This window comes from Ochotona curzoniae, unplaced genomic scaffold, assembly GCF_017591425.1.
Source record: "Ochotona curzoniae isolate NIBS_2020 unplaced genomic scaffold, NIBS_Ocur_1.0 contig_1014, whole genome shotgun sequence".
Taxonomy (NCBI): Eukaryota; Metazoa; Chordata; class Mammalia; order Lagomorpha; family Ochotonidae; genus Ochotona; species Ochotona curzoniae.
In genome coordinates, this window is record NW_024464920.1 from 12,095,451 (window position 1) to 12,111,206 (window position 15,756).

The 15,756-nt window shown below is 36.3% G+C and overlaps 1 protein-coding gene across 1 annotated transcript in view; it reads left to right on the forward strand.

Annotated features, from left to right (window-relative positions):
- Positions 1-15,756, forward strand: part of EEA1 (early endosome antigen 1) — a 111,039-nt gene that overhangs the window by 74,028 nt on the left and 21,255 nt on the right. The window contains exons 16-20 of the mRNA XM_040980883.1: positions 4,631-4,744; positions 8,086-8,241; positions 11,068-11,207; positions 12,785-13,115; positions 14,218-14,319. Of these exons, the coding sequence (XP_040836817.1) occupies positions 4,631-4,744; positions 8,086-8,241; positions 11,068-11,207; positions 12,785-13,115; positions 14,218-14,319 (843 nt within the window). The remainder of the gene's footprint in view (positions 1-4,630; positions 4,745-8,085; positions 8,242-11,067; positions 11,208-12,784; positions 13,116-14,217; positions 14,320-15,756) is intronic.

Genomic DNA, 15,756 nt, shown 5'->3' on the forward strand with positions numbered 1-15,756 from the left:
TTTCAACACATAAACAGTAAAAAAAATGAAACAAAAATCAAAAAACAAAACAAAACTGGAACCAGGGAGTTAGCCTTACCATTTTCTTGTTTTTGTGTTTGGAACAATATCAGGTGCTGGTTTTTAGTTCCTCTGCAGAATATAAAGGGTTTTTATGAACTGTAGTCATCCACTATGTTACAAACACTAGAATGTGTTACCTCTGTCAGATTACCTCACTGCTCACCCTCACATGAGACCTTCCCAGCTTTTAATAACTAATCTAAGTCCAGACTGACTTTTTTTTTTCTTTTTTTGACTTTCACATATGAGAATATCTGCTATTTGTCTTTCTGTGTCTGGCTTATCTCACTTAACATAATGATCTCCAGTTCCATCACCATAATACAGATCTGAAGATTTTGTTCTTTTCGCAGATGGATAATATTTCTCTTAACACACATCGCACTCACTCAGTGATAGAATCTTGGTTGATTCTGTTCTTGTCTATTATGAATAGCTCTGCCATGAATATGTGCAGAGCTATTTATATCTATTTATATCTCTTTCAGTTGCTCGTTTACTTCACTTCTCTGTCTGTGCTCAGAAATAGAATAGCTAAGTTATATGGCAGTTCTGTTTTCATTTTTCTCAGGAATTTCTGTACTATTCTCCATAAAGTGTGTCCAGTAGTTTCCATTCTCACTGACAGAGTATGCACATTCTCTTTGTTTCCACATTCTAGCCAGCCTTTGCTGTGTTTTCTCCTGTCAGATATAGTCCTTCTAATTAATGAGATGACACATTTGTGGATTTGACTTGCACTTACCCAATGGCTAGAGATTGAGCGGGTTTTTTTTTTCATACATTTGTTACCCATTGCATTTCTTATTCAGCTGTGTCTATTTAAATCCTTATCCATTGCTTACCTAGATTATTTGCTTTTGTTTTATTGAGCCTTAACAGTTACCTATATATTCTGTTGTATTAACCCTTTGTCAGGTGAATGGACTACTGGTATTTTCTCCTAGTCTCTTAGCTGGTGTTATTCTGTTCATTCTTTTTGTGCTCTATAGAACCTTAGCTTGATATAATCCCATTTGTCTGTTTTGTTTGTGTTGCCGGTGCTTTTGGAGTCTTCCGTAAAAAAAATGATTGTGTCTGCAAATGTCTCGAAGTTATTTCCCTAGATAATTTTCTATTAGTTCTATAGTTTCAGGTCTTAGTGATTCATTTTGAGAGAAATAGATGACATCTTTGTAGGAGGAAAGGTTGGCAGGGGTGGGAGGCAGATTGGGGTGTGTATGTCATGATTCAGTCTTATGTAAATATATATCTGTATCTATCTATCTATCTATATATGGGACCATTTATTCAGGTGACTGTCCTTTCTTAGACCATATTTTTGGTCCTTTGTCAGTAGAAGTTGCCTATAGAGGCATGAGGTTTTTTTTTTTTTTTAAACCTTTCTTTAAAGATTTGATTTTTTTTTCCGTTATATATTTCAATGTAAATACTTTCAGAAGTCTATGTAAGTAGTCTTCCTCAGCATGTCAGTCATGGGATGAGGGGTGTTTTTTTGCTGGTAATCAGTTTTTTCTGTACTGAGAAAGGGAAATTTGTAGAAACATTTCTAAGCCTTGATCTTATGTTAGGACAAATAATCTAGTAGAAATTCAATATAGTAAAATAATATAATTGATATACTTATTAGAGCTATGAGTATATATTCTCTGATTTTAATTGCTTGATGAGTTATAGGATTGTCTGATATGTAATGGTACAGTTTAGCAGAGGAAAAGGAAAGCTATGAGAGTGGAAGTCTTTGATTCTGACTTTTTTTGAATTGCAGAATGCTTCCTTTTACAAAAGAGTTCAACTTTTATTAATTTCAGAACTAATTTTTATAATGATCAATTTTTCATATTATCATTGTTGTCCTCTTCACCTTTAAAATAACTTCATCCTTGCCATTGTTCTTTGAATAGTGTCACCTCTTCGTATTTTCTAGTTTCTGAAGTTTTTGTTGAATCACTTTAAGTTTCTCCGAAGTAGAGTATGGCGGCATGGTTTTACTAGATTTAGGATTCTGTTACAAAAACCAATGCTGGGCCTCGCACAGTAGCCTGGCAGCTAAAGTCCTTATCTTACACTCACTGAGATCCCATATGGGCATCGATTCTAATCCCGGTAGCCCTCATTCCCATCCGACTACCTGCTTGTGGCCTGGGGAAACAGTCTAGGATGGCCCAATAGCTTGGGACCCTGCACCCACGTGGGAGACTGGAAAAGGTTACAGGTTCCTAGCTTCAGATTGGCATAGCTCCGGCCATTGCAGCCGCTTGGGGAGAGAATCAATGGATGAAAAATCTTCTTCCTCTCTTTATATCTTACTTTCCAATGAAAATAAAATAAATCCTGGGCCCGGCGCGGTGGCGCAAGTGGTTAAAGGTCCTCACCTTGCACACCCGGGATCCCATATGGGCGCCGGTTCTAATCCCGGCAGCCCCGCTTCCCTTCCAGCTCCCTGCCTGTGGCCTGGGAAAGCAGCAGAGGACGGCCCAAAGCTTTGGGAACCTGCACCCACGTGGGAGACCCGGAAGAGGCTCCTGGCTTCGGATCGGTGTAGTATCGACCCGTTGCGCTCACTTGGGGAGTGAATCATCGGATGGAAGATCTTCCTCTCTGTCTCTCCTCTCTGTATATCCGCCTTTCCAATGAAAAAATAATAAAAATAAATCTTTAAAAAAAAAAAAAAAAAAAGAAAAGAAAAGAAAATAAATCCTAAAAAAAAAAAACCCCAATACTTTAAGCAATGTTGTTAGCATAAGAATAGTAACCTGAAATGCTTAACCAGAGGGTAGTTTACTTTGACTTTCTTTACATATAGCAAGCAAAGAGAGTTAAGGTAAGGTTTTTGCTGGAGTGTTCCTTTAACTGATTACATACTTTTCAGTCTGTGCTTCCTCTAGTGTACATGGTCAAGCTGGGTTATTAAGTGCAAGTGTGGTAGCACATCATGAAAAGCATCTTCATTGCCTTCACAATTGCTTTCATGTAGAAGGTTCAATAATTGTTGCATCATAGTGCTTGGTGCATGCATAGAAAAGACCTGCAGAAGAGTCAGCCATTTAAAAAAAATTGTATGTTTTTATCAGAAAGGCAGATATACAGAGAGAAGGAGAGACCGAGAGAAAGATCTTCCAACTGTTGGTTCACTCTTCAAGTGAAGCTGAGCCAACCAGGTGGAGCCTGGAGCTTCCTCAGGGTCTCGCATGTGAATGCAGGGTCCCAAGGCTTTGGGCCATTCTCCACTGCTTTCCCAGGCCACAAGCAGGGAACTGGATGGGAAGTGGAGCTGCCAAGATACAAACTGGTGCCCACAAGGGATCCCAGCACTTGCAAATAAAGGACATTATCTACTAGGCAACCATGCAAGGCCCGGGTCAGCCATTTGAAGGGCCACATTTTTCTCACATCAACTTTTTCTGAAATAGCATGAAGTAGTCGAACTGTTTATTACCTAATCTTCTCAACCTCCAACTTTATGTGTTATGTGACTTTGGAAAAAAAAATCACATTAGTTAAATCATGAGCAGTTAGGATCTATTGAAATATTTCATGAGTTTTTATCTCCATAGCTAAATGAAATGCTATATGTGTATGAATCTGACTTCTGCAAAATAATGTGTTCTTCATAGCCTGTGTAATATTTTCATCAGTTAGTGAAAATTTACTCTGAGTTGCTTGAAGTATAGATTTTTTGTTGTTGTTGTTTTTCATTTTGAAGTGTGTATATACCCAGATGTAACCTCTTATGAAAATTTAAGTATTTAGTTATTGAGAAAGAATTACTGCTATTTTTCCCTTCTGTTTAAAATTACATTTATGATACAAGTCTTACATTTCTGAAGTTTATTGATCATTCCTTCAACCAGTTAAAAAGTATATTCCTAATTATTTTTAACCTTTTCTCATAGTATTTTAAGTTCAAATATGAGTTTACAGTTTTCCTACTTTTGACTTTCCTGTTAGAGATAATTGCAATGAAGTTATTCAGACAATGAACTGAGTTGCTTTTAATAATAAGACATTTTAGTTTGATTTTGTCTAAAGCCTGCTGTAGAAATCCAAATTTTTATTAATGTGAAATTTCTGACTTTTTATATGTATTGAAAGGGAAACCCTTTACATGAGAAAATATCAGAGAATGTTGAATTTCACAGAATAGTACTAGTTTTTCTTACTGTTTTGAGTTTTTGATTCTGGAATTATTGAATTTCCTTGGAGTCATCATTTTTGTTGACAGTCATTTAGAGTGACATTGGTGAACTTGACTTCTGAAAATATAGTCATGCTTCTCAGTTTAAGAAGTATTTCCTTTTCTTTGTGGAAGTGGGGTACAATTATGTGTTGATGTCACATAGAGATAGCTTCTCTTTGTTATTCAATATTATTAGAAATCATCTTCTCTACCTCCCATTATTATTTTTTGGATTTTGATATTATTTCTCTAGTTCTAAATCCTTAAGTTTTTTGTGAAATATTTTTATGTTTTAGTCTAATGACAAAGTCAGTGTGCATTCAAATAAGGAGAAATTAGGATCTACATGTGAATTAAATAACATCTAAATTTTTTTTTTTTTTGCAGATTAAGGCCAAAACTGAATTATTGCTGTCAGCAGAAGCAGCAAAAACTGCACAAAGAGCCGACCTTCAGAATCATTTGGATACAGCTCAGAATGCTTTACAAGACAAACAGCAGGTAGGTCAACAGCATGGTGCAGTTTCCCACCACAACCTGGGGCTTCACATTTAAACTGTAATCCAGTTATACATAATCTTGTAATAGACTTGTTTATTCTGCTTATTTCCTCGCTTAGAAGACTTGAATAAGAGCAAGTCAGACAGATGGAGATAAAAATATCTTGATTTGTTTTCGATAAAGCTCAATTGGTATGCAACTGTGGTTGGGCTTTCTAATGTTGTATTTCTCCCTTGAATAGCCCTTGGTGTGAAGTTGAAAACATTTCACTGCTAACAGATGAATTGTTACCTTATGCCATGATGTTTAACATTGACAGGGAGACAAACCTCTTTACTTGTGTTTTGTAGGTAGACTGAACTGTGCCAAGGATGTACTTACTACTTGGAAGAAGGGAAAGAACATTATTATGTATTTCATGTCAATTGTGAAGGTTATTCCTCTTGTTGGAGATGGAAGGAATAGAGGGAATAAAAAAGACAGTTTTCCAAATACTTCTATAGGAGTTTCCAGTTTTAGGGCCAAGGTCCAAGGGTTGGTACATTTCCATTACTTTTTACGTTGGAGCTTTTAAATTTTTTCATATTATTCGAGGAGAAATACTGATAATTGGCCCATTTAAAATACAGAAGAATATCAAGCTGAAGACAAAACAAAACAAAGCAAAGCAGGTTTATATATTCATTAGCTATTTTCCTCTTTAGATGAAATGTGTGTGATTGAATTTGGTGTATGTCTTTGAGACCTCTATAAAGGTTGAACAAATATGTGTCCCTTGACACTCAAGGAGTTCATTCCAGAAAGCCTTTCAGATACCAAAATTTGGGGCCCGGCGCCATGGCCTAGAGGCTAAAGTCCTTGCCTTGAACGCCCCAGGATCCCATATGGGAGCTGGTTCTAATCCTGGCAGCTCCACTTCCCATCCAGCTCCCTGCTTGTGGCCAGGGAAAGCAGTTGAGGATGGCCCAAAGCTTTGGGACCCTTCACCCGTGTGGGATACCCGGAAGAAGTTCCTGGATCTTGGCTTCGGTTCGGCATAGCATCTGCTGTTGCAGTCACTTGGGGAGTGAAACATCGGATGGAAGATCTTCCTCTCTCTCTCTCCTCCTCTCTGTATATCTGACTTTCCAATAAATAAATAAATCTTTAAAAAAAAAAAAAAAGATACCAAAATCTGAAGACACTCAGATCACTTATGTAAAATGTCATGCTGTTTGCTTGTAGTTTGTATAAATTTTTCCCTTTATAATGTGAACCATATTTAAATGGTTGTTTCTAGTATGTGATTATTAACATTTTTCATATGTGATTGGTCCAGTCAGTGTGTTTGGATTCTACATAGAACCAACTATATATTTATGTCTTTGTACACACATATAAGCATGCACACACACATTTTTAACAAAGGTTTATTTTTACTTGAAATGCAGATTTATGGAGAGAAGGAGAGACAGATATCCTCTGGTTTACTTCCCAAATGCTGCAGTGGTCAGAGCTGAGCCAGTCTGAAACCAGGAGCCAGGAACTTCTTCCAAGTCTCCCATGCAGATACAGGGTCCCAAGGCTTTGGGCCGTCCTGAACTGCTTTCCCAGGCCACAGGCAGGGAGCTGGATGGGAAGTAGAACATCTGGGACATGAACCAGTGCCCATATGGGATGCTGGCCCTTGAAGATGTTGAGCTATGGTGCCAGTCCCAACTGACATTTTTATACTTGTGGACTTTATACATGTAACTCTGCAACTTGTTTTTTGCTCATAGTATAGTTGAACACATCTGGAAACTGTTTTATTTATTTTCATATTGTTTGAAAGACAAAGAAGCAGAGTCCGTCCGTCTACTAACCAGATGTGCACAGGAGCTGAGACTGGGCCAGAGCAGAGTTAGAGACTTCATCTGGGTCTCCCATGTAGGAAGCAGGGATTCAAGTACTGGAGCTTTCGTTGTTACTTCAAAGAATGTGCATTAGCAGCAAGCTCGGTCAAAAGTAGAATAGTGGCACTCCGATGTAGAATGTGGGTTTCCCACGTGGCAATTTAACTGCTGCCGTATGCCTTTCACACTGGGACGTGTTTTCTAAATACAATATCAGTCATTAACTATAATGGAGATATACTTATAAAATGCATTACATTTTCAAATTTACATGTCAAAACTACTAGCAAATTTATAAAACTAAAGGCAAAAGGACAAGGCATCTTCTGGAATGTATCTTGATGAAGTTAATATTCTTGATGTTCACAGCTTTTATACAAGAAGAAGTGAACCTAAAAAAAGTGAATAAGACTGCATTAGGAGTTTCTAAGCTCATTAGAACTATGTTTCAAATAAGACAGAAATCGGATACATTTGCCATGGTGGAGGAAAAAGTGTGTGTGGGGGGGGGGAGGAAGCAGAAATTACTAATGGAGAGATTGGGAGAGGGTGAGGAAGAAAACAATCGCTGATGCATTGCTGGTGATAGGATATGTCAGGTCACTATTTGGGCTGCAGGGCGGCACTGTTTGGCAATACTTTTCAGGAACGTTAGAATCTTTTGTATGTTTTTAGCTTATTTGTGTATATTATCCTAAGAAAGTTATTGTAGCTTTAAATGTTCTATGTATATCTTCATTTATAAATGCACAGAAGTTAGCAGCGATGTAAGAATGTAAAACAGGACACCTGGGTAAGGAGCGGATTATATCACAATGAAACTTTATGTAATTCAATATAATATTTTAGAAAATAATAGTAGAAAGTTAAATGATGCATTATGTTAAAAAGGCATTGCAATAAGATAGCATGTAAAGCATACTATTGTTTATATTTTAAATGTACAAAAATAATGTACAGAAAAGACTGGAAGAAATTAAGAAAACATTGATAGTGATTTTGTTGTTGGTAGCTTTATTAGTATTTAAATTTTTTTCTGTGCAACTGGTATTCCAAACAAATGAATAAGTGTCACAGATACAATCTCCATATTATTTCAAAGTATTTTAAAAATGGTGTTTTGAACATTGAGATATTAATTATAGCATTCGTATATTGTATGATCTGCCTAATTAGTATTCTTTTGTGTTCTTGGCTCCTAAATTCAAAACTCTCCCTATAAAAATCTTGAAAAAATTATTTGATTTTTAAGCATGTACTGTTAAACCTCGTGTCTCAGTCCGTGCAAACTTTGGGCTATATTGGTGAGTGAATATGGCATCTGATCCATCATTAGATTTGTCTGAAGCCTTGCTCCAAATCATTTCTTAAGTAGAACTGATGGTTTAAATTTTACCTTGACTAAATTTTGGGGAAAAATATATAGTAAACTTTACCAAAGTTGTCTTCAATTGCACTTTTGTACAGGAGTTAAATAAGATCACTGCCCAATTGGATCTGGTTACTACAAAGTTACAAGACAAACAAGAATATTGCAGTCAGCTGGAAAGTCATCTGAAGGAATATAAAGAGAAACACCTCTCTTTAGAGCAGAAAACTGAAGAACTAGAAGATCAGATTAAGGTTTGTGCGGAACACATTGAATGTACTCCATTGTTTATTAGAGAAGCAATAGAATTTGATGATCTACATAGAAGCAAAGAATCAAGTAATGAAAGAATGGGTAGCTGTGATATGCAATTTTGAAAAAATAAGTTTTCCTAAGTTTTAATTTCATGTTTATTTTTATTTCCTAATTAATGGATGGATTTTATAAATGACATTATAGTTATTGATTGCATTTTCTAAAGTATAACCAATCGGTAATCTAATTACAAAGAATTTATTATTTTTTTGATTGTGAAGAATATAGTTACTTTATTCCTCTCTTTACTTCTTTATTTCAGTATAGTATTTCTTCAAAATTTTACTTTTCTATGCTTTATGAATTTTGCTTCTAATTAATGATATGTTTGTCCACAGCAAGTGGTCTATCTTACTTTAACAGTTCCAAGTGAAAATGTTGATACATTAAAGGCAATAAATTATTAATCATCAGGGGAACATTTGACATGCATCTTTGTCTTATAAATCAGGCTTTTAGTTAAAAACATTGAAGTTACCATATACACAGTGTATCAACAGAATCAAAAGATGTGTGCCTCTATATAGGCAGTCCCCAATATGTAATAAATAAACAGAATGATGATATGTATGCTGTATGAATTCAGTTGAAATCATAGTTGGAATTTTTTATCTTCTCCTGGGCCAGTAATGTGATACTCTTGTGATGATGAGCCAGGGCTGTGAGCCACAACCCTCAACCACATACACATTCATGCAATAAAGCAACCTAACCTCTAAAATCTGTGGTGTTGCAAGGCTGTGAGGTTGGCTAGGTTGGGCGCATTAAATGCATTTTTCCTTAGAATATTTTTAAACTTCAATGCATTTATTGGGATGAAACTCCATTGTAAGTCAAGGAGCATTTGATGTACATCTGGACCAGTACACTACAGAAGAATTTCATTTACAGATTTGTTTATGGTACCCTTTTTTTCTTAATGGCAATGATAAATTACAAGTTACTTTATGTGTGTTTGAAAAGAAGACAAGTGTTTAAGTGAGAATTCTATTTGAGTGCTTTTTCAAAATAATTGTACTTTATTATTGAGAGACTGATTATCCAGCTGGAATGGGGGGGGGGTGGGCTGGGCTTGACCATGCGACACTTGGCCATAGTAGCTTCCAGCATACATGAGATCCCGGAGGACGAGTGAGAGCCTGGTAGGGTGGCTGCAGGGGGTTCTCCTGTTCCCCACTGCAGGGGGCTGCTGTTTCCACTGTTCAGCGTGAGTACTGGAACTGGGTGCAGATCACACCTGGTAGCGCTACAACACATGTTGGCCTGCATTTGAGCTGGTTAGAGGGAGAGCCAGAGTTGGCAAACCAACTGCATCCACTGGTGCGTGCATGAGCCAGAGTAGGTTCAGGCTGTTGGAATTGCTGCAGCATCAGCTGGCAAATACTGGGACAGAGGGGCAAGTCCTATCAGGCAAGACTGCAGAACCACCTGATGTGTGCAAGATCTGGGAGTGGGCCCAGTATGGAAATGGTGGGCACGTCTCTGATGGGCTGCAACTTCCACTGGTGAACATGAGAATCTGTGCTAGTGGCAGGCCTGGCTAGATAGGCTGTGGCTTTGTGGCATCCTCTGGAATCGGTGTGGGCCAGTTGGGTTGAGTTAAGTTTCAATGCCCATTGATATAAATATGTGGGACGTGGATGGGATGTAGGACAGATTGGACCAGTCTACTGCATGTACTGGTAAACACAGGAACCAGGGCTAGGACCAGGCCTGGAGAGTGTTACTGGGGGTTATTCCAACTAAGCCACAGGTCCCACTGGTAAGCATGAGGGCCTGGCATTCACATGCAAGTGTCAGGTCAATGATCACCTCAGGAGAGGTTTCTGTGGTGATCCTCCCAACTGAACTGCTGGACTCAGAACTCCAACTGTGGGGAGAATCTCAGGATCTGTGTCTGACTGTGGAGTGCATGTGTCAGAACTGGACCTCCTAAGTGGCTTAGATGGAGCAGTAAACAGCATTCCCAGATGCACATGGAGGATATGGTAATCCATTGGGGCCTGCGGAGGACATCTCGCATCATAGCAGAAGCAGGAGAGCAGAACACGTTGTTCAACTTCCCCTGCCTAGTGTTGACAGCAAATATCTGGACAAATAGAGACTCTGGGGTGGACTATGTCAACAGATGTACCTTGGAAGGATTTCCTCATCCTTGGATTGGTGAAATTAACAGCATTTAGAACTATCGAAACTACTCAGGCAGAACCCTCAGAGCAGGCTCCACACAGGAGACCCTGGGATGACATTGGGTGGCCATTCCCCATCCTTGAGAAATGGGGATATGAAGGCTGAATGTGGCTTCTCCCCTAATTTTCCTCATTCTAACAGGAGAAAGGGGTTGAAGATTTGGAAAAATTAATCTCACCCTGGTCAACTATGTAAACATCAAGAAAAATAAAATTTAAAAAGAGAGAAGAAAAAAGAATACTATATTTTTGGGAGTACATGAGTGAATCTTTTTTTTTTTTTTGCTGATGAGCTACTAACTTTTGTTTTAGTAATATTTTTCTTTAAGTTAATTCTTCTATCCAAAATAATTTAAAAATTAAAGAATTCATTAATTATAATGTATAAAGTCTGTTGGATCCTCTAAAAGATTTCAAAATAAGTAACGCAGTAATGATTTCAGAGTGTGTTTGTTACTATGTTACTCTAGTTATTTCTGTGTATATCAACACCAATTTGAATATAAATAGAATGTTTTATTTAATAATCCATTGGTTGTTATGTAAAATGCTTCCCATACTATTTTTTTTTTGTAGAAACTGGAGGCTGATGCTCTTGAAGTTAAAACAAGCAAGGAGCAAACTTTTCAGACTCTGCAGCAACAGAGGCAGCTGAGTACAGAGTTAGAGCTGAGAGTAACAGAGCTAGGTAAACAGCTTGAAATGGAGAAAGAAAGGTAAGCTAAACTACTTCACTTATACATTAAGGGAGAAGAGTATAAACTAGCACTAAAATATCAGATTTGCTGTCACAGTGCTTAAACAATTGTTAATCATTTCTGTTGATTTTATAAAGTATTGTTAAGTTAAATGAAAACTAATTCTGTCATGAAATGGTTAAAGGTAATTTCATCGTAGAAATCTTATTTTCCTCTAATCTCTTTCAACAAAAATATGATACCAATGTAAAATTTAAAAATAGTGAGGGTGTATGTTATCCAGGAGCAATCAGATTTCTGCTTCGAGTGTAGTACCTAGTGAGGAATGCATATTTCCAGGACTAAAAGTTGGAGAATCTCAAAGCATAAAAATAGTTCTGATATCTTACTGATATCCAAGTTCATGTGATTGTCACCGCTTTTAGTAGCTTTCCTTTAACACATTATTGAATTTATATTTGTTGTAAATTTCTACTAATTACATTGGAAAGTAGTATGCATTCTAGAAGTATTAATGTTTCATATTTGTTGTTTTGACTTTGAAAAATGGTCAATTTTAAGGGATATATGGTCTTTTTCCTGCTACGCCTTATGCATAAATATTTCTTTTTAGAAAAAAGTATATAGTTTAACTTTCTAAAGCTGTGTCTTCATTATCCCATTCTGTTATTTTATTCATTAAGGTGTAAAAATCCTGTGTAAGGAACAAATAACAGACACCTTGTATAATCTGCTAAAATTGAGGATTAAAATATGTCATTTGTTTTCATTTTTAAAATGAGAATTAAATTTTTTGATGTATTTATTTATTTGAAAAAAGGAGGGGAAGAAAGAATGAGAAAAATTGAGAGAGAGAGAGAGAGAGAGAGAGAGAGAGAGAGAGAGAGGAATTCCATTCTTTGGTTTGCTTTCCGAGTGCTGTAACAGCCAGGAGTAAGCCAGGCCAGAGCCAGGAGCCAGGAATTCCCACTGTCTCTCACTTGTGCAGCAGAGGCTCAACACGCGGGCCATCTTCTGCTTATTTTCCTAGGCCAATATCAGGGAGCTGACTCAGAAAATGGAACAACTGGGACACGAACCAATACCCATTTGGAATGCTGATGTTACAGGTAGCAGCTTTAGCCACTGCACCATAACACTGGCCTCTGTATTTTTACCTTATTTAGTTTTTTTAAGGAAACCTTAAGTGTTAGTGTAAGTACGTTCAAATTCATAATGTGTTTCACTTTTCAAGATAAGCAGCTAGATTCTCTAGGTACTTGGAACTAACAATGAATAGCTTCATGAGGGTACATGGAAAAGCTTTTCTGGCAGTTCCATGACATGCAGTTTTCTTTTAGAATTGTTGTGATAGACAAGACTGGATTATGTTAAAAGATGCAGGATTAACTTAAAGCACTGATTTATTCAACTTGCAAACATCTACATCTGTTAAGATCAGATGTTCTAGAGCATTTTTCAGTCATATGATTTTATGTAATTATTATTTTTACTTCTGAATCCTACTAAAACGTCTTAATGATTGTGCTTAAATTTGAATTATAAATTACAGAAAGTTGTGTGCTATTTTTGAAAATTGTTTCTAAAATATTTAGAACCTCCAGTACAAAATTGGATCTAGAGAAAAAATCCGAGGCCCTTGAAAATATGAAACAAAGGTTTACTAAGCAAGAGGAAGAAAAAATTTCTCTGAAACAAGAAATTGAAAATATAAATCAGGATGCAAAGATGCAACACCAAGAACTGAATAGCAGAATACACGCAGCAGAAGCAGAACTACAAGCAGCAAGCGCAGAGAAGGAAGCTCTGGTGACAGAGCTGTCTGCAACCAAGGAGAAATTATCAGAAGTCTCCAATGCTTTGAAAAACTGCAAAGATGAATTTGAAAAGGACAACCAGAAAGGAAAATCTACTATATTAGATTTGGTTAGTTGTTTACATTTGCTTTATTAAAAGTGATTCCTATATTTAAAATGTACTGATTTTTCTATTTAATCCTTTTTAGACTTTTTATCCTACTTTTAGATGACAAAGTGCATCTATAGTAGGTGAACAACATGAATTAGACTGAGAAAAAGGCCTAGATAATGGTGTGTGTGTGTAAGACGGGGGGGTGGGGAGGGAGGAAAGTATTATTTTCTAGAGGCTGAGAATGTTTCCACTGGAATATAACAATTTTTCCTTGCTGGGAAGTTGCTATATTTGGTAGAAGCTGCAGTATATATTCTGAGCCATTTCTACAGAGAAAGCAGCTACCAGCTGAAACATTAATCACTTGCATAAAAGGAACAAAAGAGAATGAAGTATATAAATGAGTATTTTAAATCTACTATCAAGTTCTTGATTTGTCATTATAAATTCTAGACTTCAGTTAATGTCATGTTTAGAGATACAATAAAACATTTAAATTTTTGAAAAATAGGGTTTTATGAAATGGTTAAAGAGGAATATTTTTACAAAAATATTTTATTCAGAAAAACAAAATAATAGCAAAAGTAAAACTCATGTTACCAACATGAAAGTCAGTGAAAATGTATAGTAGTATTAAAAATATACAACAATAGTATGTTTACCTTCCACCTATATTTGGAGAAAATATTTTTCTTTTTATGCCTTCCCTGTTGAGCTATAAGAGGACAGTTCAAATAGTTCTTGTTTTGACATGGAAATTTTGGAAATCCATAAATATTATAGATCTTCAAAAGTTCACAAAATGCATATTATTGAAAAGATTATACATTATGAGAGATTAATTGTAAGTGATTCTCTGGCATAAAAATGTAACTTTGTTAAATCTCTGAAATACCTTATTGTTGCTATTGGCTGGTGACAGAAACAGTTGAGGTTTGCTGCGCCTCCTCTTACATTGTAAAAGGGTCTGCCCCATCAGCGCTTGATTCTATAACATCTAGCTCACCAGTGGTTATGGTTTGCTTCTTTGTGTGTTTGCTTTCTTACTGATTTATATACCAGTCTTCAGTTAACTACAAATACTTTCTGTATGATATAATTTCCATTTTTTTTTTAGCAAAAAACTTGCAAAGAATTGAAGCATCAGCTTCAAATACAGACGGATAGCACACGTAAGGAACAGAATGAGCTGAAAAAGTCACTTGAAAAAGAGAAAGAGGTAAGATTTTCTTTTTTTTTTCTGTAGCATAAAATACGTAAAGGCCAATAAATCTTATATTCAGTGAAAATATTTTCACACTGATCCTTAGATCAAAGGAAGGGTTTTTTTTTTCTGGGAAATATGATGGTTTAAGATATAAGCTAAATTGTTGTAAAAGGCCAAAATAAAAGAATATAATAAAAAAGGGTTGAAAATTGAGTTAACTAATTGTAGAGTTATAAATACAATCTAGGTTAAAAAACATTATTTTGATTGAAAAAAATCATAATATGCTTTTTATAAAAATGGCCTTTAAGGACTATTTCATAGATCTACTAATAGTGTAATTGATAATATAATTGATTATAAAGTATCTAGATGACTTTTTTCTATAGAGTCTCTGTTTCTCTCTAGAAAAAAACAGTCATACAGGCATGAAACTTTCTAGAAAATCTGACTTGACAAAGCAACAAAACATAGTCTTTTTAAAAGATTTATTTATTTATTTATTTATTGGAAAGTCAGATATACAGAGAGGAGGAGAGACAGAGAGGGAGATCTTTCGTCCAATGATTCACTCCCCAAGTGACTGCAACGGCAGATGCTATGCCGTTCCAAAGCAAGGATCCAGGAAGTTCTTTCTGGGTATCCCACACGGGTGCAGGGTCCCAAGGCTTTGGGCCGTCCTCGACTGCTTTCCCAGGCCACGGGTAGGGAGCTGGATGGGAAGTGGAGCAGCCGGGATTAGAACCTGCGCCCATATGGGATCCTGGGGTGTTCAAGGGGAGGACTTTAACCGCTAGGCCACGCCACCGGGCCCAATAAAATATAGCCTTGACGAATGTTTGATTATAATCAAATTCTAGCTGTGATGGAAAGAAACCTGCATGCGGAAGATGTCAGCCATTGTAACTAGGCCAAGTGTAATGGCTAAGTGCCCACGTTATGAATCAAAGTTGGTCAAATTTATATTTCAGTGCTGTAATTTGTTAGCTATGTCATTTTGCCATGTTTTAAATAGGTTGTGTAATCCCTTGAGCTCCAGGGATAAAATTGGGCTAATAATATAATCTGGGTCATAGATTTAGGGTGAGAAATAATTGGGTTAATATATTTGAAGTATACAGAACAGTGAATTACAAGGTACTTGCTCATGTATTAGCTGATATTCTATCATTGGTTACTATAACATACTCATTAATATTGTTAGATTACCTAATTCCTCTTTTATATAAAAATATTTTACTGTGCATTGAAGATAAATTGAGGCATATATCTATAGTAATAGGACTTTTCTTCTTAATTCTTTTTATTATTGTCTGTGATATAGTTCCACAGATATAGGGATCCCTTCGTGTTTCTCCCTCTCTGTTTTTTTCTTTCACCATTTCCCCCAATATTATTACAGTAGTATAGTCCTCTAGCAGCGCTTGCAAGTTTACCATTCTGCTATTT